Source organism: Schistocerca americana, chromosome 5 (assembly GCF_021461395.2).
Source record: "Schistocerca americana isolate TAMUIC-IGC-003095 chromosome 5, iqSchAmer2.1, whole genome shotgun sequence".
Taxonomy (NCBI): Eukaryota; Metazoa; Arthropoda; class Insecta; order Orthoptera; family Acrididae; genus Schistocerca; species Schistocerca americana.
Window position 1 is genome coordinate 484,875,568 of NC_060123.1, and position 26,407 is coordinate 484,901,974.

The window sequence follows — 26,407 nt, forward strand, 5'->3', positions numbered from 1 at the left end:
AATGTTGAGTCTGAAATCCATCCCCGCCTTTGGGTGTCGTACGACATAATTTGTACTCCCACCTGAAGACGTGACTTAAGCTACGAAACCGGTCGTGGTCCCAAATAAAGGATCTTCAGTTGTTTGCGATTTTCAGTTCACAATAAGCACTTCTACAGCTGCAGTTGCCCTGAACACACAGCTATTTGCAACATAATTATATTTTAAACAAAAGGGTCATTTTTGTACATTGCCTGCTAATTGTCTCTGTTTATTCACAACTATTAACTCCTGGTTACCAGGAAGCAACCATCCTGGATCTAGAGAGTTTCGATTTGACTCACAACCAACGCGTAAAGTATTTCTGATACTTAACTGGCAGTTAATTAGGATATCCTAAAATTTTAGCGTCATAGCACGTTATCGACCCCATTTATAATTGTCTCATCAGTAATTACAATCTGTGTATTTCAGGTTTGCCGCCGATGTTGAATATATCCACAACTACGACATAGCCTTGTGTTGCAGGCCTAACGTACTGTTTCTGGAATGGTGTAATGTGCCCATCAATAAACTGAGATTGAAATGCTGTAATGTGCCCATCAATAAACTGAGATTGAAATGCTGTAATGTGACCTTCAGTAAACTGAGAATGTTCTAACTACATGCACTGCGCTGTTTTTCTGCGTGTATGACTCCTGCGCATTCCGTTTACATCACGTAGCACAGTATCTTATGAGACGAATTTGTGTTTGTTGCAGACGTGCAAGGGCAGCCCGGTGAGATGCGACTGCGACAACGTGAAGGGCTCGCCTGGGGCCCCAGGCATCCCAGGTGTGCGGGGCATGGATGGACCACCAGGAGAGATCGGCTTTGACGGGCCGCCCGGACCAACGGGAGAGAAGGGCGCTTTCGGCGAGTTCGGCGCCATGGGGGAGAAGGGGTACAGGGTGAGTACCAAGTTTTAGTTGTTCTCTGCTGTACGTTTGTTACTTCTTTAAGGGGCTAGCACCTGGAACAGTGGAAAAACAGTAGAATAGTCAGAGTAAATGTAATAGCAATAGTAAGTGAGACGGAAGAAGACGCAAAGACACAACTCGACAACTTAAGTAAGGTAGCCAGAAAGGTGGGACTGAGGATCGCCTATAACAAGACAAAGACATTAAACACCACTGCAAACTGGGAAACACCGGAAGGCACTGTGCAAATGGAGGAAAAATTTAAATACCTGGGAGAATTTATAACAGGAAGGAACAGGAGCAAGGAGGGAATAACAGAGAGGATAAAGAAGATGAGGTCAGCCTTCTGCATGACGAGAGAGATATACAATAAAAAGAATATGTCCACAGAGGCAAAGATAAGCCACTATAAGGCAACAGTGAGGAATGCAGTATTATATGCTGCTGAGACGATGACACTAGGAAGAAATGGGGTAGAAAAACTAGAGAAAGAAGAGAGAAAAATACTGAGAAAAATACTAGGTCCCAAAAGAGGTGGAGAGAAGTGAATGCGAAGACCTAGGGAAGAATTGTACCGGAACATGAGAACAATATCCGGGGAAACCAGACTCAAAAGGGCAAGGTTTGCTGGGCATGTAGTTAGGATGAGTATGGACGAAGAGAGTGTGGGAAACAACAAGGGGGACAAGGGGAAAGACAGGAACCAAGTGGATTGTTGAACTTCAGAAGGACTGGTTGGATTTGGGGATCAAGGTCGAAGGAAAGGAAAATTGGAGGAACAAATATACACCGACAAATATGCCGGAGATCAATGACAGAGGAGAATACAGGAAAAGATTAGAATGTCACCAGTGGAGCCGCGAGGAGAAACGGAAACTGAAGATCTTGGAAGAAGAGCGGGAAAGGAGAAGAGAAAGAATGAAGATGTTCTGGGAGAAGAAGAGGAACATCCAGTCCACGAATGGGCTACCCGTGGTCCTACAGAGGCCGTAACGCAAGAAGAAGAAGAATATAAATAAGAAGGAGAAGAGTCTCGTTGCACCACTCCATGACACATGCAAAACTTCCAATGAAGCAACGGCGGAAGACTGATGGATGTTGAGAAGGAAGACGGCATCGCAATTCCAAGAACAGTAAGGAGTACGCCGTGCAAAGAAAAATGGAAAGCACAGAATTAACAAAAGAAAAGCTGATTGTAACCCGAATCAGTAATGTGTGGACGGTTGACGCCTATAGCTAGTTTATACAGAACTGGGAAGCGGTTACATCGGCTAGTTATCAACAACATTATGCAAAACCTAATCCAGATAACGACTGATTTCGGAACGGTACTGGACTGTAGCGTATAAATTCTGGTTCTACTGGTGGTTCCATTTGTATAACAGGGGGTAATCAACAACGCCATGTGATACATTGAAGGCGCGAAGTAATAGCTTTATATCAAGAAGAACCACCTTCTAGTTCTAGAGAATGTTGGAACTCGACTTGGTATCGAACTCATAAGCAGATGCAATCATAGTTTCTGACAGAAGACTCCGAGCAAGAACAGATACCATATTAACGTAAGAGGATTAGTCGATTTATTTCGTGAATGTCGGCAGTGGTAATCAAACTCACTGTTGGATATTCTCCAAGATCTTTATCAAACCAAAACTGACGGACGGTACATTACCCTATCACATCATTTGCGTAGATGCGACCTGTAATGGTAGTGCAAGTGGTCTTTGTAGCTGTTACGGAGGACAACATTTTTTTTCTTTTAAAAAGCTGAGTGGGTGCAGGGAACACATACGTGTACACATCAACTGAGCTGCACAGTGGCACAGTGCCTAGATGATAATTAGGATAATAGCTACAACCGATCTATGCCGAAATCGAATCCGCCTGTCATCTCGAAACGACCAGGACAGTCTCGTACCTGATATACCTGCATATTTCCTACTGCCCACGATTTGTCGGTCGACTTCAGTAAGAAGCTGTCTCTTAAACAGTCAAGGCACTCTGGTAATTCACCTGCATCCCTTCTTCGTGGAAGCTGCCGAAAGGCTCACTGCCTTGTGGCTATATGTCATTCAGATCCTTGTAATGGCTTTCGATTGCCTCACGGATACAATAGTGAAGCACCCATGAACGAAAGCTAGGTGTTAGTTCCTTCTCTTCAGATTCCTTGTATACAGCCTACTAGGAAGAAATTCAATATATTTCTGTCTATTAGCCTTTCTGAAATAATTTTCAGCCTCTCCAAGTATCTCTTTGTAATTCAAAATGACCCAGCGGGTCACTTTTCCGAATACTATTAACTGGAACATTAGCGCAAATCAAATTGTGTACAGATGAGACACATAGAGTAATTGACATGTCATAGATCTAGCCCAGAGATGACGTTGATATCATGTTTTAAAATTTAGTAGTCATGTGTTACAGAATAACGTAAGTCAACTGCTTGCTTGATCTGTGGAATAGTTATGTACACTGACATTCACTGCAAAGCCGAGAACTTTTCTGTTTGCCCCCGCGTGGAGAAAATTTTAAAGTTTACTGCGAGTAATCACAAAACGTTTTTGGACTATGGGTTGGGATGTTCTCATGATAACATACCCAACTATAAATCATGATTTTTGACAGATAGTTTTAGAGGTAAGTGCGATTTCAAGAACATATTGTTATGTTCATTATTTCTATTCCGTATTAAATACTTTTTGCTAGAAACAGATTCAACAGAAGGAGACCTACAAGATGCCGGTGGAGTAAAAAAAAATTATAATAGACCTTATCGTAACAGAAAGAAGTGGTGTGAAGATCGGTACTGAACAGATTTTACGCGTATAGCGATCACGAACTAGTTAGAATTATTTTCACCTTCAAATTCAGATTGTAATGTTGAAAATGAACGACGAAAAACGTTTCATTCTTGAGCCAAAATGAGCTACAGATATGTCAGAAATCTTTCCGAAATGCTTTTTTCTAAAAAAAAAAAAAAAGTAAACCTGGGACATACGAAATTATTAGTTAAACGAACAAAGGCGATATCGTCCCAGAAACAAAACAAATAGAGCAAGCTTATCTTAAGCACCCTGCAGTTCGTTGATGAAAGCCAATGCAGAGTGACATAGGCGACTGTAAAGCCATAAATGAGATAGTCTAAAATGAAATGAAGAAGATTACGAGGAAATATAATGACCAGCTTCTCATATGGACATTCGAAGAAAACCAAACGCGAACATTTTGAAATCTAAGATGGCAACTGCACATCTAAAGTAACCAAGGTGAAGAACAAGGAAGGTCAGATGGTCACAGTAAAGCGTCTTATACTTCGTTCGTGATTTATACCGCAAGGTATATACTCCGTTTAATGGTTGTTGGTGAATAAGAAACTCTTATAGAAAACTGCAGACTGTGCTGCCATCTGCAGCAAGTGTATGTGATGTAACTATAACTGTAATGAATGCTGGGAATAAATGTGTACGCTGAAGTGATTGTGTTGAACTCCGTTAAAAAGTTGTAACTGATAAGGCTGGTGGCGACATATGTTTGAGGAAGATGCTTGGTCGCTCTCAGGCGGACGAAGAGAGCCTAAACATCATTTTAGTAGGAACAGAAGCCGCAATAAACTCAAGCGTGTCACTCAAAGAGAGACTGATACAGCGTTGACACCAGTCTACTTCCTAAATGGTGGCAAACAGATAAGTATTCCATGTGGACCAGAACCAGCAACAAGGAAGGATCATATCAAAGAGTTCCGACTGAGACGAAAGATCAACGAGGATATTTGACGTAGACGGAAAAATGAATTCCTCCTGCTCCTAAGAAGTTACCACGAAGTTACGGGATATCCCTTAAGAAGAAAACCAAGAATTGGAGAAGCTGTTCTACGTCAGGAGGACATCAAACAAAAACAGCTGTGGAAGAGAGCAGCAGTGGGGGAAGAAGTGCGGCTTGGCAGAGACAACAAAATAAGATGCATCGTTCTTCGGCAGCCTGATGGTACGAAGATCTGTCAACCGGCCCAGCTGGTTATCCCCCTCGACAGAGACCAAGGTGGGAAGGACGTTGGGGATTAAGAGACTCTTACGTCATCTCTCGGCTTCTTGTAGAAAACTGTAGACTGTGCTACCCTCTGCAGTACGTGTTTGCAATATAACTGTAACTGTAAGGGATGCTCTGAATAAATGTGTGTGCTGAAGTTACTGCGTTGAATTCCTTTAAATATTAAGCAGCACCAACACTAGTGCACTCTCTGAAGCATAACTACCATCCTAGATCACCAATACTGAAGGAATTCCCGCAGTAACGATAACAGGGGCAGAAAACCATCTGAGTCAAATGAAAAACAAGAAGGGTCTAGGAAGGGATAAAAAAGCTGAAACTATTAAAGAGATATGTCCGAAGCTATAAAAATTCTAAGGCTGTATATACAAATGTACCGAGACTGGAAAGATAGGAAAAGACTGGGAAAATGCTGAAGTGATACTTTCGTCCAAGCAGAGCGGAAACTTCAATAATGACTGTCCCGTAAGTCTTATGGCACATCTACAAAATATTATGTTTAAGTCATTACAAACCGATTCATTGAAGAACTGGACTTTTATCAAGAGCCTGAAAAAGCAATTCTCAGCTGTGACTTATTTGTTCTAGACTACTCGATTTGTCCTTGAAAAACACCATGGGATATAACATTAACATACATCTAGCATTTGTCGATACTCACAAAGCACTTGATTCAGTTGAGATGTGTAAATAATGAAAGTACTTAGGAATTCCACTGTCAGAAATGCTTTTGAGTAGTATTTAAGTGCATAAAACGATGATGATAAGAGTAGATGAAGACCAAAGCGGTTTACAAGGATGACGCGAAATTTCCGAAATTGTTCATTCTATCCGTGAAAAACGTACAGGTATTCAGAGGCATGGCCCAGGATCGTAAAGGGATTCAAATTGATGCCCAGTACCCGAATCACCAACGTCCAGTGAGTTAGCACTGACGATGCAGCTGCTGAAGATGCTTCCAAATATATATGGTTTACCACAAATTACAGTTAAAAAAGTCAACTAATTGGCAGAACTGTCACAAAGAATTAGGTTGAGTTTGGGAGCAACAGCCTCACCAACAAGTATAGTCGAGTGTATATGAAAACGGAAGTGCGGACCACATGTCACTTACAATGACAATACACAGTCAACAAACCTTGACTGCCCGCATCTCGTGGTCGTGCGGTAGCGTTCTCGCTTCCCACATCCGGGATCCGGGTTCCCGGGTTCGATTTCCGGCGGGGTCAGGGATTTTCTCTGCCTCGTGATGGCTGGGTGTTGTGTGCTGTCCTTAGGTTAGTTAGGTTTAAGTAGTTCTAAGTTCTAGGGGACTGATGACCATAGATGTTAAGTCCCATAGTGCTCAGAGCCAAACCTTGACTCACAAGGGGAAGGCCCCAGACACGGCCAACCGATTCGGCTCAAATTTTGCAGGCCGCTTGTGTACAACCTAAAACGAACTACTCTAAGATATTTTGGGTCAACACCTTCGCAATTTTGAGAAAATCACCCCTAAAGGTTATGACGAGCAATCGACTCAAAATTGGAGGGATCGATAGATAACTGAAAATATAGCATTTTTCATCATCAGGTATGGGGTCCGCAAACGCAAACTTTTCGAGAAATCGAGGAAAGAAACTTTTACAACTGCCGCTTCTATACCCACATGGTAAACGCTTTTCGCCGGCAGCGCCGATAGCGCAACGGCCGAGGTAACTGGCTGAGAATCGCAAAACCAGGGTTCGAATCCCGAGGCAACCTCGCAATGCGTTTGTATTTTTCCAAATCTCAATTGATTGGGATAGGAGGGTTAATAAGGTAAGTAAATCAATAGGGAATGATAATAATAGGGTAGGCAAACTAATTTCCCAAACGCCGTGAGTTAGTAAAGTATTAAACTTTTAAGCCTTGTCACATGAGAACATCTCCGAGTAAGTGTGCTGCGAATTCCTCACGAGGGATCACAGATAGCCAACCGCGCGACGCTTGTTTACAGCGAGGCACGGGACTGAATGCACGCGGGGAGAGTTATGTTGTCCCAGTTGCCTTTTCGTCGTATCATAGTTGTGAATCTGGGAGAGTTAAGGTGGCCAGCACGAGCCTTATAGAAGTCAATCGGAAAGAGCTGTTTTCCGTCATTAGGCTGCCGCGAACCTCGAAGATACATGTAGTGATTTTTCCATCGTTAATGCACCGAATGAGATATGTTTTGTGAATGAATACAGTGTCCTTCCGTAAGTAGCATATCAAGATTACTGTATGTAGTTATTAGCTCGTCTGTTTGTATCCTAGAAACTAGTTATCGTTTGCTGTGTCATATTTTTCAGGTGCATAACCTGAATTATGGAGGACGTACACTCTTCAACTAGCGCTGTGATATATAGTTGGGAGCCTGTCACAGACGATGGCAAGCGGGAAGTTACCGAAGCTGTGTTTTGGTTTGTAAAAGTGTTGCAAGACTGATGCATTATCAATGCTCTGCCGGAAGCAGGCAGTCCTGTTTCTCGACGTTCCAGATTTTTAGGAGCGGCTATCGTCGAGCGATTTTTGGAGCCGACGAACGAAACGACTTTTGTTGATACTGAAGTACTATACCATGAAGACGAAGCAGAAGGTGATTCAGTGGAAGATATCCCGACTAGTGAATCGCAAAATGGTCATAACACTTTGGAAGTCTCCATGTCACTGGGAATATGTGCTTCATCTGTTCCCGATGAGTATTACGAACCGGTTACTAAACGATTGAACTACGGCGCTATACCCCTTGAAGTAAACGTAAAGGCGGTAGCGCTAGCCAGGAATCATCCAAATTGGAACCTACAAACACTGCAAAAGAATGGAGCAACAACAACCCTGAAAAGGAAGAAGGACTTGAAATTGTGGCAAAGTGATATCGTTAAAGGAGGGACAAGATACGACAAATACCAGGCTATAAATAAGTGGACATATGACCGATTTGTCGAATCTCGCCATCGTAACGAGAACGTAACGACGAGAATATTCCAGGAGTGGGCTGCAGGTGCAGCGCTTCAATATTCAACCAATAAGGAGTTTACGTTTGCTGCATCATTATCTTGGGCAAGGAATTTCAAATCGGAATATAAAATTCGTCAACGGCACGTCACTAAATGCGTCTGTCGTAAGGAGGTACAAAATATAGAAGATATACAGAAAGTGGCGGCTCTTTTCAGCATGCAAACGGCGTCACTTATGACCGGTTTTAATCGTGATTACGTGATCAACACCGATCAAACAAGATGCGAGTATCGGGTGAACATTCGACGCACGTTATCGCATAAGGGAGAAAAACGAACCCTTGTTACAGTTGGTAGTAAAAACAAACTAACACATTCGTACACGGCGCAATATGCCATCACAGCCTCTGGAAAAGTGTTGCCTAAGGTTTTCCTGTGTTTACACGAAACGAATGTTACATTTGATCCTCGGGCTATAGAAGAGGTCAATCGTTTAACCGACTCGTTGAAAAATGTTTACATTACCTGCTCCAAATCCGGGAAACTGACGAATGCCGATTTACATAACATTTCTTGAGAATGTTTTAAAACCATACGTTTCTGAAAACAAATTTGTCTAATATTTGATTCCTGGAGTTGACAAATTAATACTACAATATATGACACAATGTCTATAGATGGCGAGGGTCAGCCGATGTGCACAGTGAAAGTAATACCGCCAAACGGCACACCTGTGTGCCAGCCGTGTGATGTTTATTTTCATCACCAGGTTAAAAACTTTATTTCCGGGCTTCAGAATTACAGTGTGCTTCTGGAAACCCAGTGGGAATTGCACAACAGCGCGGATGCAATAACGATTCACAGCATAATTCATAACCAACTTTCAGCACCGGTTTTTCGGGCAATGATATCGTATGCGTGGTACGCATCGAAATTTCGAAATTAATTCCCGAAAAAGACATATTTTTAAATGTAAACCAAGTTTGTTTTCGCCTACTCTTCGGGATGAACAGTGTAGCTGTCGAAATATTGCATTCATTAGATGTTCTTGGTGCCGTGAGTATATTTGTATCGAATTTTTATGTGACAAGTACCATCCATCTAGTTGTTCGAAGAAAAGTGAGGACACGTAATAGTGACTGGAAGAGCCATTGTAAAGTGACCTGGAGTAACATTTTAGTTGTTTACTATCCCAAGAGGTTTCAGAAATTTATTTGCCTACCTTATTATTATCATCATTCCTTACTGATTTACTTACCTTACTAACCCTCCTATCCCTATCAATTCAGGTATGGAAAAATACAAACGAAAAGAAGAGCATCCGCTAGGGTTCTTGGAGATTCGAACTCGGGCTCTCCGATTCCCTGGCAGTTAACTTTGCCGTTGCGCTATCGGTGCTGTTTTTTTTTTTTGTTTTTTTTTTTTTTAATAACTAAATTTGTTCAGATAAAGCTCTTTTTTTATCTCATTTTGTTCTACACTGTTCGGTGAATATGTTCGGGGCGGACGTCCGATGACACTCGTTCATGTTCTTTGTTGATCCGTTCACTCAGTTTTTTTATTATAGAGGGTAGCTAACCCTCTGACCGAGCACGCTGAGCTACCGTGCCGGCTATGCTGTCGGCGAAAAGCGTTTACCATGTGGGTACAGAAGCAACAGTTTTAAAAGTTTCTTGCCTCGATTTCTGGAAAAGTATGCATTTTCGGACCCCATACCTGATGATGAAAAATGCTTTATTTACAATTATCTATCGATCCCTCCCATTCTGAATCGATTGCTCGTCACAACCTTTAGGGGGGATTTTCTCAAAATTACGGGGGTGTTGACCCAAAATATCTTAGAGTCCTTTGTTTTAGGTTGTACACAAGCGACCTAACAAATATGAGCCGAATCGGTTGGCCGTGTCTGAGGCCTTCCCCTTGTCAGACAAAGGCAAGTGCTCGTAAGTATTAGCATGCACAAGTAGCAATGGAGAAGCGGATGCTGGTCGTCCGCCTCAGGGGCATAATCAGTGACGAGATCATTAGGAGAAGAATAGTGGAAGCACATATCCTCGAATGAGTTGCCAGACTCAAATGGAAATTGGCTGTCCACATAGCCACGTAGTGAGGCAACTTCTAATAGATGGAGCCATAAGATGATCCATAGAACACTTCTGGGACTCAAAAGAGATGTCTCGGTGATATCAAGAAGAATGTTGAAACCCGATGACACTTGACATCACAGACTCGAATGAAACTGAAGAAGTATTGGATTTTATCTCCGCCGGTTACGCAAACAACTGTTTTTTTCTGCTAGAGATTCTGAACCAGATGATGAATGACACTGAAGACTAATGAAAGAGCCCTTCGTTCTTCAGTGGTCAGACGACCGTTAATGAAGATGAAGATAACATTTTGCAGTGACATTTGCATCTGTGCTGTATATGTGTGAAGGATGGTCGTAGTAGACGTGTTCTAAAAAGGCCTTTACGGTGAAGGAAACACCTTCCATTCAGATTTTGTCGTACTGGATTTTAGAATGCGACAAATGTACCAACCACAAGTCAAGTACATACTCTGTGAGTATAATTAACAACAGAGAAAGATCAGCATTCATAAACGATTGAATTATTTGCGATGCTACCTGACTGCAAATATTCTCATCTTCATTCTGTCAATACAGGTGACGGTAATTAATATGCTTTTGAAAAAAAAATTTGGGAGAATAGTACACGGATGTACTGCCGGCTTTTAATGTCTGACGGGCCCCGCTGGACACAGAATCGGCAGTACATCCACGACCTGTCAACAAATACGCCGGGAGAAGTTGAAGATTCACGTGATTTTTCTTAACTTTGAGTGAGGAACAGGACTTTGCTCTAAGACGTAGATTCAAACGAAGACATGTAAAAGGTGCGACAGAACTGCAAAAGCATAAGACCAAAACTTGTAACATTTCTTCTGCGATTATCAAGAAGTTGTATGCTTTTCTTTTACACAAAACTAACAACAGCTGTTTCAGAAAATAAATCAACAAGGGCTGGAGACGAATACATCATGGGGGAAAGGATGAACACTGACGCAAATTCAAAGGCTCTGTTGTTAGAAAATCAGTATCAAGGAAAAGAATAATGCCTACAAAAAGGAACGCTGGCAACAAATGCACCTGCGTGAAGCAGAAAAAGAGAGGGAGAGTGATGTCAGACGTAAGTGTGTTGGACAGCAGAAAAGCAAAAGACACAAATTGGAGTTTTCTAAGATAACAGAGAACTAAAAACGTGACGTAGGGAAATGTGGCACCGGATAAAGATTAGAAACAAAACGTAATACAGCGCATATCTCTAGGCAAACGAAGGAAATCTGGCAGAATGTGAAGCAAAACGAAGAGATACCCTGTCGCAGATTAAATAATTAATCAAAGTACGCAAGTGTTGAATTCTGAAAGGTGCCTTATAAGATCTAGAGAGACTAGTTTGATATAAAAAGACTCGTATTAGGCAATATTAATTTATCGTCTACACTGTAAAGCAACATCTGAATGAAGGCGCAGCGGTCATTGATGATGCAAGATAACGCTGAATAACAATCATAAAAAAGAAAACATCAGTTGTTAAAAATTAATCTTTCAAGGTATTAACATAAAACTGAAATTGGGCACTTGCTAGTAGTTTTATATAGTCGGTTCTACCGTAACAAAGCGGTTTCGTAACACAAGGACAATAGTAAAGCAGTTTTAAACCATGATTAAGTTAGAAGATGTAAGTTATTATTAGAATTTTAAAAGTACTGATTGATTCCAACTTGCCTGCGCTAACTGCCACAGTTATAACAAGTTTTCGAACTTGTATGCTCATTCTAAAATTGTCTCTTTAACATTTTTTATGCAACTTTGAAAGGTGGACAAATTTCGGAAAATAAAAGGTTTACATACAACTGAAACTTTGACAGCACTTTTAATTCGGACAGTTTTCTACTTCTCAATGTTAAAGCTGACAATGGCGCAAAGTATTCATAAAACCGAACAGTAAAAACTCAACAGTCTAAATAACTTGAAACTGCAAGTGCAGGACGTGTGTCCATAATGGTACTAAAGTATGGCTGAAGGATCTTGCAAACAATATAATTGATTTTCGAAGAAACACCCCACCAGCCATGGCAGCTGTACTTATATTAGAACAACATGTCAAATACATCATGTGTTATAGCTCGCTGTGCACATGTGGGGAGTGGCCTTATGTTATGAATCCACTTGCGTATCCGCTTAGTCTGTTCTCAGGTTGTCAAGGACAGTCATAATGTTGTCAACTGGGACAGTAATGACAGGTGATTAAATATACAGATCAGATAGATTTGCGCTGCATTTAATGTTTACGAATCATTTAGATTTTTTCTTATTTGTTTTTATACCCTTCCTGTCTGCTTTCCTATATATACAAACTCAGTAATGTGGATAGCTGTTGAAATGTGATTGGAATATTTTAATATTTTACATTATAAAATGATCCAATGCAAATGTATTGATCTGAAGAACTCTGTGACCTAGATTCCCTGCTTTCTGAGACCTGTAGCAAACTCCCTATTTTTCATTATTTACAAGATTTTCAAACAACAAAAAATCATATCTTGAACGAATTTAGCTTAATTGGAAGTACTGAAATCGATCAGTCGACGTATCTAGATATCGAATTTTCTATCCGTTTATATATCATTCGATTAAAAATCAAATCGGACAATTGCTCCTTCGAACTCTCTCCACAAGTTCGGAATCGATATGTAAGAAATTCATTAAATGCTGTCCCTCCACTTCTGTCATTTCTTGAGATTCTCTTTTCTTAAAGCATTTATATAACCAAAGTTTCTCCTTATCCTTGACCTCTCTTTTCATGTGGCTGATACTGATAGAGATTTATACAAAGCATGATGATGTAATTACTTAATCGTTTTCAGATTTCTAATATTGCCTTCTTCCTTTTTGTACTGCAAATATTCCAGTTCTGAAAGCTTTTCTTCATTCTTCCAGCCCAAATCCTGGTCAATCAGGTGTTTGATTCGGGCACATACTACTCAGCGATCATCTTTTGGTTACCTTCATGTGCTGTACTAAGTCTTGTGAGGACAATGAAACGCATGCCACAGCCCTTGCTGTTGTCGGCCGTGCATACTTCTCACTATTTAGCTCGGGGTAAATATATCTTCAGTTGCCCTTCTGTCATAAAGGAAATCGCTGTGGTGCCGGTCACTGTGGCCGAGCGGTTCTAGGCGCTTCAGTCCGGAACCGCGCTGCTGCTACGGTCGCAGGTTCGAATCCTACCTCGGGCTTGGATGTGTGTGATATCCTTAGTTTAGCTGGGTTTAAATAGTTCTAAGTCTAGGTGACTGATGACCTTAGAAGTCCCATAGTGCTTAGAGACATTTGAACCATTTTTTTGAAATCGATGTGCTCTTTTCTAATTCTATGTTCTCGTGGGACTTACCCACTCCCTTGGTAACTCATTATTTCTTTTCCTTTATATAGTTACCAAAACCTCTGATATTTATTCTCTAAAGAGCACATTCTAGTTTCAATCGTTTTCTGCATTTGCCCCTGCCTCTGATCATTTCTCTACCCATCTTGAATTATTCTCTGAACTTTTGGTATTCTTCATTGACATATTATTTTCATAGTTCTGCTTCTAACTTATGTTTCTCATTTTTTTAGGCAGTTCTGCTCTCTAACATGTAACATCATCTAAAATTTATGATTCGCAAGAGTAGGACCACGAGTTACACCGTTCTGTCCCACATACTGCCTGTTTGATATGTCCGACTTCATCCTCAAATCCATTCTTCAGATGCGCCTATTTCAGCTTCCACCAGCTGGAAGAACTCCTTTGTGCTCTGCAAGTACAATGTGTCTGTTTAGTTAGTAGCCTCTCTGACCCATAACGTCTCAATTGCTCGAATCTTTCTGTTTAGCTGTTAAGCCCAGAATATCGTCACAGTGCGAAGATTTTTTTTCCACTTGTCATCTAAGGACATCTTCTATAGGTGATATACTCTCTGTTCCCTTCGGTCCACTTGGGCGTTACCTCCGATTGGCGGTCTGACATTTCGCTGCATTCCGTCAACGACCACAACATTCTAAACTAAAGACGGAGTAGGAAGTGATTCTTAGAGGGCATAACTTATCTAGGAGGCAAAAAGTTCCCTGAAGTAGCATCTATACCCCGTGTAGAACTTATAGCGATTTTAGAGGGATGTAAATACGCGAAAGAAACTCTAGAGGAAACAGTCTTTATTTTATCAGATTCACGCTCAATACTGACTCTGTTAAAATGCTATGAAGTCAACAACCCCATAGATAATTTAATATACCACGTTGCAGAAGGAGTTCAAGAGCATTCCCGCCCAAGTAAGACTACGATCATGTTTTGGGTGAAGGTGCACAGCGTAATAAACTGAAATGATGAACCAGATACTCTGATTAAGAAAGCTATGCGCATTGGTTTAATGAAATATGATCATATTCCTCTTGACGATCTACACACCATTAAAACTACAATCAGAGATCGATGGAACAAAAACCTTCAGTGGTCATACGAAATTAATGGGAGCACTATGCTTCAGTAGTAGCTAATCTTCGAACATGTCCTTGGAGCCAAAATTGCTGATTCAGCAGAAACTTCAATTCCACTATGGAATATTCCGGCAACAACTCTAACGCCTCAACACGATCACATGTTCATGTGAATGCGGCAGTGAGGAAGATAATCGCGACAATTATTTGTGTGCGACAGAATATGTGAAGAAACTAATTGCAGTATCTTATTTCCTCTAGCAGCACTTTAGCAACAAACATTCAAACTCTTTTAGCGGCAGAAGACATAAAAGTGTATAAACTCTTATATGAAAGAACAAATAAGAATAGAGGGAAGCGATTATTTTTATTTCATTTTTTAAATTTCTTTCATTATAGTGTAGTAAATGAATAGGTACGATTTGTGTTATCAACTCTCCTCTCATATTAATGAAAGTATTTTAAATTTCTTGGATCATTTATTTAATTCCAGGTTAAATTAATGTAAAGGATAATTGCTGTTTTTTCGCGGTTCAGGCTGTCATAGATTTAAATGGTAAAAAACCATTCTGAAGCTGGATAAAAGCCAAAAATAAATTTTGAAAAATACACTTTCAAGAATTCGAGAACTCTATTGGCAACGTGTAGTATATCGTCTTGAGACTTCAGCACGGAGTTGTACCTTTCTTCTCGTGAAAGAAGTTAGTCCCACTCGGCGCAGCAATATCTTCACCTATGATGCTGTCACCGATCGAGATAGCGCAGTGGCTAAGACTTTGAACTCTTTTCTAGATTAAGGCCTTTCGTAGTTTCCTTTAATTGCTTAAAGTAAATGCTGTGATGGTTCCTTTGAAAACGATGGTGCCTTCTTGTCCTTCTCCAATCTGAGCTTGCGTTTCGTCTCTAATAATCTCGCATCGGCGAGACCTTAAACCCTAACTTTAGTTCCTTTTTATTATAATGCCCAGTGCGGAAGTATCGCTGATCCCACCTTTACGAGTACTTTACCGGACTGCCATCCACATTTTCTCAATAATTCCAGTACCTTGGGTTGCTGACTGTCTCCTGACACCCTGATAACGTTTCAGAGATTCAAATGTTTGAAAGCTACCAATCTTTGGGATACGTTTTACTTAGAAGTTCTCAGTCCAACACGTAACTCGATGCCTTGTCGTTACTCAAAACTTTTGGCTCACTAAGGAAAGGCAGAACTTAAGAAACACGAGTTGTACCACCTCGCGCTCTCACCATTAAGATGACGTTGCATGGTGAAGGAAATGAAAGGTAAGAGAGAGAGAGAGAGAGAGAGAGAGAGAGAGGGAGACATATTGTTTTTATTTGGTCTCCCCAACGCTTAGGCTCCACCCCTCCCTACCGGATAGCGAGATTTTTCATGCCACAGTGTCCACTCAGAGCCAGCTGGATCTTCTGTATCGCCAGTTACCTTCTTACCTTTTTGTTAGCCTACCTACATCTGATACTCTCTAGAGCTTTAAAACTCAGATACTTTCTCTGCGTAAAGGGAAGTAATAAATAACTCCTGGCGTTGATACGTGAACCAGAAACCATGCAAGCTGAGCAGCTGGTGTTACAGACTGGCGGTTCGTCTTGTTTGGCTTGCAGACCGGTTTTTCTAGGGTATAAAACGCAGTACTATGGCTGGTGTAAACTCAGCAAAAGCAGTTAGCATTATATTTATCCTAGAAGTCTCGTCTCGCGGAACAAATCTACTCTCTATCCATTTACATTCGAAGAGTAATCGCAGACTATTATCTAGTGCTCCGAGAACTTTTTTTTATTTTTGTGCCAAAGTTTATATGGCCATTATCCATTACAACATGACACGCTATAAAACTGGTTTAGTTTGCTAAACTTCTGTCGTTTCCTTTCAAGATCGCAGCTTAAAGTAGAGATTAGAGCTTAAAGTACGGACTAAAGATCAATAGAAACATATGATGTGGTCTGATCAGTCCCACTTTACACCGTTTATGTATGGAGAACTCCTTTGCAATTGTATAATCCAGTCTGTTCTGTTCCAGTTGTGAAACACCGTGGAGCTCTTACTGTAGTATAGTAGTATCAAATTTATTCTCTCCTCAAGGGAATTCAGGTTGTTTTCTTTTCCAATAATGGCCATATACCATATTAGGTTGATATAGATTTAATCCCGTTCAAACTCTGTGGAACTGATGTCACCTCGGCTACGATATATCTGACCAACAAAAAAATTGTGTAAGGCAGAGTGTTGTGACCATTGCTGAGTAGAATTTAGTTAGATAACTTACAGATTCCTTTAAAAGCCGTATTAAATGAAAACAAATTAACTCGATAATGAATCGGTTGTCATAAGCCAACGTGAATAGTATTTGCTATCGCTGCGGTTTGTTTCTTTCTTCAAAGACGCGAAACTTCACAATTACTAACTCTAATACCAAATAAATCTGTTGAAAAGAACTCAGCTGGGTGACGATCTAGAGAATTTTTAGGACCAAAAGCAGTTCGTTTCATAAGACGAAACACACTGATAACAGACATGTAAGCCAATTTCAGACAAAACTAGCGTTAGGCGCTACAAAGAAACGCAGATATTTATGTATAGGAACCCACGGAAGAGATCGGTGTGAGAAATAAGAAGGGATGAAGACATTATATTTACACGCAGAGCAACAGAAGAGAGATTAGATCAATGTCTATAGATACCGCGTTGATCACCGTGGTCATCATTTTCCAACTACTCTTGTAACGGTCTGCTGAGCACAAGTGCTCTCCAATCTGTTGAATCTGTTGCTGTCATTATTCATATATTGTTACGGGACTTCTACTCATATCAGGCTTATCTTACTCCATACAGCTTGATTTTGCTCGGCCGTTTGAGCATAATTCGTTTTTTTTTTTTTTGCTTTTTTTTTCTCCTTATTCGCCACGCGCTACTGACTCTTATCACTTTCTATCACAATAACAAGTTTTTTGCTTTCCTTAGTATCCTCTCCTCTCTCCTGATTTTATCTATCTTTCTCGTCTGGTTCGAGTTACTGAATAACACCTATTTCGCTGCTTGGATTTTACTTTGCTGTTTCTCTGAAAGATTTCCGGTTTCCAGGTCTTGAGTTTGTTTCAAATGGTTCAAATGGCTCTGAGCCCTATGGGACCTAACATCTGAGGTCATCAGTCCCCTAGAAACTAGAACTACTTAAACCTAACTAACCTAAGGACGTCACACATATATCTATCTTTCTCGTCTGGTTCGAGTTACTGAATAACACCTATTTCGCTGCTTGGATTTTACTTTGCTGTTTCTCTGAAAGATTTCCGGTTTCCAGGTCTTGAGTTTGTTTCAAATGGTTCAAATGGCTCTGAGCCCTATGGGACTTAACATCTGAGGTCATCAGTCCCCTAGAACTTAGAACTACTTAAACCTAACTAACCTAAGGACGTCACACACATATCCAGGCCCGAGGCAGGATTCGAACCTGCGACCGTAGCGGTCGCGCGGTTCCAGACTGTAGCGCCTAGAACCGCTCGGCCTCCTCGGGCGGCTCAGTTTGTTTTCAGCAATGAAAAATTTACAGATCCTTGAACTTTCTGCTCCACAGGAGTTTTCTCTTTTGATTCTTTTGGTATTTTGATGGAAGATAAGAGAAAGATTAAGGTTTAACGACCCGTCGATGACAAGGTCATTAAAGACAGACCACGAATTTGGGTTATGTGTAGGATGGGTAAGTAAATTGGCCGTCTCCCCTTGAAAGGAACTATCCTGTCGTCGACTTCAAGCGATTTGGAGAAAACAAGAAAGACCTAAATGTGGTTTCTGACTCTGCTACTCCGGAAACCGAGTTCAGTGTCTTAATCACAGTATTCATTCGAATTTATCATGGCGCAAGTTGTTGTCCTTTCACACAACGCCTCCAATATATTGGAAGTCGTTGATTTATCATCGTCCAGCTACCACCAAAGTGCTATAGGAGACCATTCCTTGTCTATTAATAGCTATTTCTTCTGCTTCAGGGATCCAGCAGTTTTTTTTAATTTTATCTACTCTTTCTCCTCATGTAATACAAAATTGCACTGTCCAGAGGTAGAATATTGTTATCCTGATGGTGAAGGTATTTTCATCACCAGTATCTGACCAGGCGAGAAATGGTGACATGAAGTTTCTGAGCACGGCAGCGTGTGCCAACACCCTGGATTACATTTTGAAATCCCACGTATTAGCTCATGCTGGACGTTAAGTGACGTGGTTGACAGGAGCCCGTTTTCTTGTAGTGGGGACGCTATTTGAGAGGAGTAGGCGGTATCACACCGTCAAGGAACATCCTCTGCCTCCTCTCTCCCTCCCTCCCTCTCTCTCTCTCTCTCTCTCTCTCACACACACACACACACACACACACACACAAACACACACTCACACACACACACAAACACACACACACATACTACACTACCACCACCAACAACAACAACATCGCAAACTCTACATTACACTACAACACCCGACGTGTACCCATCACAATCATCTACACTAAACAGTAACACATATGGTCACAGAATTTGAACTTCGAAAGCAAGTAGGGGAAAAAACCACGTCGAAAGACAAATGTTTGATGTGGTTGTTATTGATCTATATTTTACTGAACTTATCATCCTGTGTATCTCAGCTACCAGAGTCAAACGACTTTATTTGCAAACGTATGACGTTAGCCAAAGGAAAAGTTTTGGTTTTATAGCCATCAGTCTTTCGATTAGAATGATGCTAGTCTTCATTCTTCCCTGTATTGTGCCTTTCGATTAGAATGATGCTATTTTTCATTTTCCCCATTTGTGCTAATCTTTTTATTTTTAGTAGGTAGGACAGCTTCTATAATTTGTTTTGCATATTCTTGTCTATGTCTGTCCCTAACATTTTTCGACTCTTCTGTTCCTTCCTCGCCCAAGTAAGCAGACTCTTTCTGGTGCTTTCCATAGACTTCTTTTGTCTCCCATTCTTTTCCTTACTTCTTCGTTTCGTACTCCATGCGTCTATACAGTATTCAAAATTCACCGATAGCACCACATTTGAAATGCTCCCCTTGTTTCGATATAAATATCTGACTCCAGTAGAGCAATGAAGACAGCTTTCTATTCCACTATCAATCTCATATCTTTCTTGCTTAGGCCGTTGTGTATAACCGTATTAGATCGGAGAATTCTCTCACTTCCTTCACTTGTACGTCGTTAAAAAATTGTGTTCAGCAAGTTGCCACGTTTTCGCTGCTACTCTTCATCACCGATTTTACTTTGTTTTCCCTTAAGCCATATTCTGTTCGAAGTGTTCTCCCTATTCCTTGCAGCTGGTCATCTAAGCCTTTCTTACAGCCAGCCAAAATAGTTGTGTCGTCTGCTGACCTTAGCATTGATACCTGTTCCCATTGCGCATTAATTATTCTTCCGAAATTTTCTTAATATTGCTTAATTGTTCCTTTGACTCTGTCTTATACTCTTCTTAACATTATCTTGTGATTCTAATAACTTACAAATCGGCTCCTACAGACTTTTTGGAGCTCAGATCATTCTATGCCGTGTCAGACTCTTGTAGCATTACTGCATCACCTTTTCTTTCACATTAGCTTCAATATCTCCTTATACAACATAGTGGTACAATTTCTCTCTGTTTTTAGGAGATTTTATAGAATCCGTCATCTGGTCTACCACTGTGACGAAGCGAAGCTGAAGTAGGCTTGGCTGGTGGACTGATTTCTGGTTTTCAAACTACTCTGATAAGCTACTCTTTTTCGTGATAAAATTGCAAAACTACTGAATAACAATCTTTGGCATATCTCTGTTCACCAAGCGTTCCAAAATATTCTTGATTAGAAAGTTACCAGTATGTATCGTTATATGATGTGTATTTGGTGATCTTCGTGGCATGCTTACAATTCGTCAAAACGTCCGCAAATGAGAGCAGCAGTGACTGTAGCAGGGGCAGGTTCATATCCCTGGCAGCCGGCGTAATGTCTTCATCCCAGCGAGCGTTCCAGGCCGGCCGTCGTTCCTGGAAGACAGAGCGGCGCCGCCTGGCCCTCTCGTATCTGGCTCAGCATCTGACAGGATTCGGGCCCACTCCGCCATTAGTTGCTGCCTAATAACGCGTAATAGCGATAACGCTTCCCCTTGCGGCCAGCTTTACACAGCAGACGACGAGACACGTAGCCTGAGAGCGGCTGGTTGGAGTGATGCGGGTTTGATGAGAGGGGGGAAGCGTAGACGTCTCTACCGTGAGAAGAACTGACTCTTCCCAACAATTACATACTGCAAACGGCGTCATAAATGTGTTTGAAAATGAAGGCAGATATGACTGTGTTTTATAAAATACACTGAAGAGCCAAAGAAATTGGTACACCACATCAATATGAGTACGAGGGCGTGGAGATTTCTTTTGAACAGAACGTTGCAAGACATCCCAAATATGCTCAATAATGTTCATGCCTGGGGAGTTTGGTGGCCAGCGGAAGTGTTTAAACTCAGAAGAGTGTTCCTGGAGCCACACTGTAGGAATTACGGACGTGTAGAGTATCGCGTTGTCCTGCTGAAACTGCGCAAGTCCGTCGGAATGCACAATGGTCATGAATGGATACAGGATGCTTACGGACGTGTCACCTGTCAGTGTTGTATCTAAACGTATCAGGGGTCCCGTATCACTCCGACTGCACACGCCCTACACCATTACAGAGCCTTCACCAGCTTAAAAAGTCCCCTGCTGATATGCAGGGTCCATGGATTCATGAGTTTGTCTCCATACCCGTACACGTCCATCAGATCGATACAATTTGAAACGAGACTCGTCCGACCGGAAACATGTTTCCAGCCATCAACAGTCCAATGTCGGTGTTGACGGGCGCAGGCGAGGCGTAAAGCTTTGTGTCGTGCAGTCATCAAAGGAAGTCGAGTGGACCTTCGGCTCCGAAAGCCCATATCGATGATGTTTCGTTGAATGGTTCGCATGCTGACACTTGTTGACGGCCCAGCATTGAAATCTGCAGCATTTTGCAGAAGGGTTGCACTTCTGTCACGTCGAACGATTCTGTTTAGTCGTCGTTGGTCCTGGTCTTACAGGATCTTTTTCCGGCCACAGCGATATCGGAGACATGATGTTTTACTGGATTCCTGATATTCAAGGTACACTCGTGAAATGGTCTTACGGGAAAATTTCCACTTCATCTCTACCTCGGAGATGCTGTGTCCCATTGCTCGTGCGCCGATTATAGCACCACGTTCAGATTCGCTTAAATCTTGATAACATGCCATTGTAGCAGCAGTAACAGACCTATCGACTGCCCCAGGCACTTGTCGTATTTCGGCGTTGCCGACCGCAGCGCCGTATTCTGCCTGTTTATATATCTCTGTATTTCAGTACGCATGACTATACCAATTTTTTGCGCATCATTGTATGACCTCCACCAATATGCTCGTATAAGATGTATTATAATTAATAGCGAAAACTGACGCTGGTGAAAATGGAATAGATAATAGTAGCTAAATAGATAATAGAAGCTAAATGGATAATAGAAGCGAAAACATCCCAGCCGACATGCAGCCGTTACCGAGATAGTTACAAATGTGTGGTTACTACTCATCGCTGATTCAAGTATGAAGTACTGTCCCAGATGGTACAAACGTATTTCGCATGTAAACTTTTGAGTTAAGTCCCTATCTAATTGCGCTCTAAAGACACTCATTGCCTCCCTTAACACGAAATGCAACACTACTTCAGCGCATTAAATGTTACAGTTTACTGCAAAAAGGAAGGAAGAGAGATTAGTCATTAGAGACAGAGCAAAAGCTCGGATTACGAAAGGATGGGGAAGTAAATCGGCCGTGACCTTTTCAAACGAAGTATCCCGGCATTTAACCTGGACCAGTTTAGGGAAATCACAGAAAACTTAAATCTGGATTTCTGTATGCAGATCTGAACCATCTGCCAGTTGCATTCGAATGTAATACTGCACTTGTTTCGACCGGAGTGCTTTGCGTTTTGTTGTTGAGATAACCTCAGACATGAAGATCCAGAGTATTGAGGTCAGGTGATCTTTAAGCCAAAAGTGGAGCTCTTGCTTGACATGTCCATCTTGGAGAACATCGCCACGACATTTTTATTCTATCACCAGCAAGACGCGCTGGTGCCCCATCACACATGTACTGCATTCCCCAGTCATAGACTTAGGTTATATTTGAGGCTAACTGCATAATGACTTGATCGAAAAATTTGCATTTCAAGTACTCTTGTACTAATGAGGGCAATATTTCATACGGAAGTAAGTGGCAGTTCGTAACCACATATTCGTCATTCCTCGCAAACGGTTCGTTTGCGTACCAATTCTTACTGGAAGATTTTTGCTTCTGGTTTCGTATGCTTTCCCCCTTGTCAGTTTTTACTGTTAATTGTTACAGACGATGTATTTTTATCCAGAGCGCTCGGAATCGAGGCAAGGACCTAAATGTCTCTGTAGTGATGATTAAATATGGGACTGTAAATTGACTTATTAAATATGTGTATAATCTAAACTGATGAATAAATAATAAATACTATCAGGGATGGGGATGTTACGACACGTTCTTGGACAGCCATGCGTGTTAAAGTGCCGCTTCCGGGACGGGGAGGTTCGCCGGGCCCGGATCGAATTCTCCCGACAGATTAACGACGAGGGCCAGTGTGCCGGCTATCGTGGTGTGGTGATTGGGCCTTAATAGGTGAATATCGGGCTGGTACCCAAGTCCTGTTCCGGTTACATGGTTCGCAAACATTTATAAACCATTCGCTCACTTCCTCATAAATAACACTATTCGCAGCCATTTTGGGGTACACGTATTCCGTCTCGGGGGCTAATGGAATTACTCCATTAAGGGCATCCCGCCATCACTTAAATTAATGATGATACATCCGTAACTAACCACGCCGACCCTGTGCTGATGCGGGACAAACGGACAACAAAAAGAGAAGAGATGAGTGTTATAACGTCACGAAGCTAGCATTCTAAGCGTATTACATGTATAAATATAAGCCGAACCAGGACGGAAAACACATAAAAAACAAACAGCAAATATGAACTTCTGCCTTGTGGAATAGATTAAGCACCATGTAGGAAATGAGAAGAGAGTGTATGCGCTAGAAATTGTTGGAATAAACACAAGTAAATGACTTAGTAGTAGTTACAAAATTATATCAACACAGTGACTACAGCAATGGTAGGAACGAGAGAATGAATAACAAGTTCCATCCCTAACGTGAAGGCTTTGAACACTGGCGGCTAGCTTGGAGACATTAAAAAGGGGACCCGTGATTTTGGCTGTTTGTTTGAACGATGGGACTACTTCCACCTTTATTCTCGCCGATGAAATAAAAGTGCTTTAGGCGAGGAATATGTGGTGTGGTCCGTGCCGTGGACGCTTGAACTGAAAAAGTAATACTCAATCTGCCAGATTTTTCATAACTTAGGAAGCAATAAAGTGAACTGCTTTAAGCTGGGTGAACAACTTTATCTGATTCATTCGTGGAAAGTTGTTTTAAAACGCTCACTCCCCTTTATGGAAGCACGTCTTGATACTAGAGGATGTACCTGATTCCGCTTGTCTGTTATTATTACTAGCACATTACCACATTTTGGGAGCCGAAATGGCACTAACGGGAAACATGACGTTACTGCTTAAATCGACGCAGCTCTGCACACGTTATTTAAGAATTAAGAGGAAGGTGCATCAACTGACTGTACTAATTTGCTCTCGTGATGACTGGGTGTTGTGTGATGTTCTTAGGTTAGTTAGGTTTAAGTAGTTCTAAGTTCTAGGGGACTGATGACCATGATCTTGTCCCATAGTGCTCAGAGCCATTTTAACCAACTAATTTGCTCTAGTTACCAGTGATACAGATTTTACACTCCGTGCACCACCCCGTTGACCACACGGTGTAGTAGTCGGTGATAATAAGATTGGACATCACAACCCCGCGGCAGATATTGTGTTTTGGAAGCACTTATTAGAAAAATTTCTGCATGGAGTTATAAGAACTGTCTTGCAGTTGTAAGAACTGTCCACGTTGCTGTGAAGACCAGTTTTAGGTGACGCGGGTATACGTTTGTAAGGGGGAATAGAGCCAGGTTATCTACCTCCTATGAGGAACGTTCTTATGGAAACTTTTGGGCTTGCGTGTTAACGCCAGTTTTGATTAATGTATTTTCCCCTATATCGACTTTAATACGTGCAAGCAAAAAGAAATATCTCTGAGCCTATGTCACATCTTTGTGTCAAGATCTTTGCAACAAGTAACAGTTGTAAAGCACTTTCTGGTTGCTGGCGAAGTTTTACTATCACAGTGCATATGCATACAAATTATGTAAAATGTCTGGTGTGGTGCCCACTGATCATCACAATGGAAGCAGATAGGTGGATACTAACAATAAAAGCCGACCATATTGTCGCAGTAATTTTAGATTCAAATCGACGGATAAACAATATTCATGGCAATGCGCTGAAGCTTGTTCTATCTTGTCATCGAGCTATCACCCAGCGCTATGTAACTTCTGGAAAACCGTCTGAAGATGAGCCTGAAAAGGTACGAAAACCGGTTCATGGAATGAATAGATAACTATTTCGAAAAAGTGTCTGGACGCACAATTTTGGTAAACATTTTTGGAATACAGTGATCAATTAATTGTTATATTTAGATTAAAGTTCAGTCTTGATCACGTTATGTCTGTTTTAATGAGTAACCGGTTTTTTATAAAACCATCATCAGACCCATTGGCTCCCTTGGGTTGGTAGGTGGAGCTCTCCTTGCTGCTGTGCAGTCAACTGATCAGTGCATCAGTTGACTGCACAGCAGCAAGGAGAGCTCCACCTACCAACCCAAGGGAGCCAATGGGTCTGATGATAGTTTTATAAAAAAAAAACCGAAACCGGTTACTCATTAAAACAGACATAACGTGATCAAGACTGAACTTTAATCTAAATATGACTGGAGGCAGTTTTATGTATTTACATCGAACAGGCTTATTTCTGAGTGGAGCGCCACCTCAAAGGCGTGCGTTAGCGACGTCGGCTACGGAGGCGGAGACGAATAACTATAATGATTCCGTGTGGCTCAGTGCCCTGGTGCAAGTCTTTCAATTGGACGCCACTTCAGCGAGTTGCGTGTCCATGACCTACCCCAGTTATCCAATCGGGGAATTGCGAACTACAGTTTAACATGGTATACAAGTCAAGTGTCGTGTCTGGCGAATCTCCACATCTTTAAGAGGTGATTGCTAGGCACACTGTAAAATCCGTGGCTCGACTGAGATTCGATCCCGTGGCCTTTCAATTTCCAGGCAAGCACTTTACCAATTTATTTCGTTATTGTTCGTTGCATTTGGTGGGGGTGGACGGCACAAGATACCCGTTCAAGTTCATCTTTGATTCCTTCACACATTTTTTTTATATATATATTGCAGAGGGCAGCCAGTCCTCTGACTGAACACGCTGCGCTGCCATGCCGACTCCATTAGACCATCATCCTCGTCACACAAATAACTGCAGCTGTCACACGTTAATATTGTAGTCAAGTCAAAATTTGTCCAATTGACAGCGGAGTTCAGTCTTTGTACTAAATTAATATTTTGTCCTAATCTGACTGGATTTTACTGCAAAACATGTCCTTAGAGATAACTTCGCCGTCAGCGAACAGTATGAAATTGCAAGTGTTCACTAGGTCATTAATATAATGAACAGTATCAGAATGGCTCTGAGCACTATGGGACTTAACATCTGAGGTCATCAGTCCCCTAGAACTTAGAACTACTTGAACCTAACTAACCTAAGGCCATCACACACATCCATGCTCGAGGCAGGATTCGCCGGCCGCCGTGACCGAGCGGTTCTAGGCGCTTCAGTCTGGAACCACGCAACCGCTACGGTCGCAG

General features: G+C 41.5%; 1 protein-coding gene across 1 annotated transcript in view; it reads left to right on the forward strand.

The window, feature by feature from the left end:
• The window catches only part of LOC124616033 (collagen alpha-5(IV) chain-like), a 616,123-nt gene that overhangs the window by 337,301 nt on the left and 252,415 nt on the right, over window positions 1-26,407 (forward strand). The window contains exon 2 of the mRNA XM_047144251.1: window positions 741-929. Within this exon, the coding sequence (XP_047000207.1) occupies window positions 741-929 (189 nt within the window). The remainder of the gene's footprint in view (window positions 1-740; window positions 930-26,407) is intronic.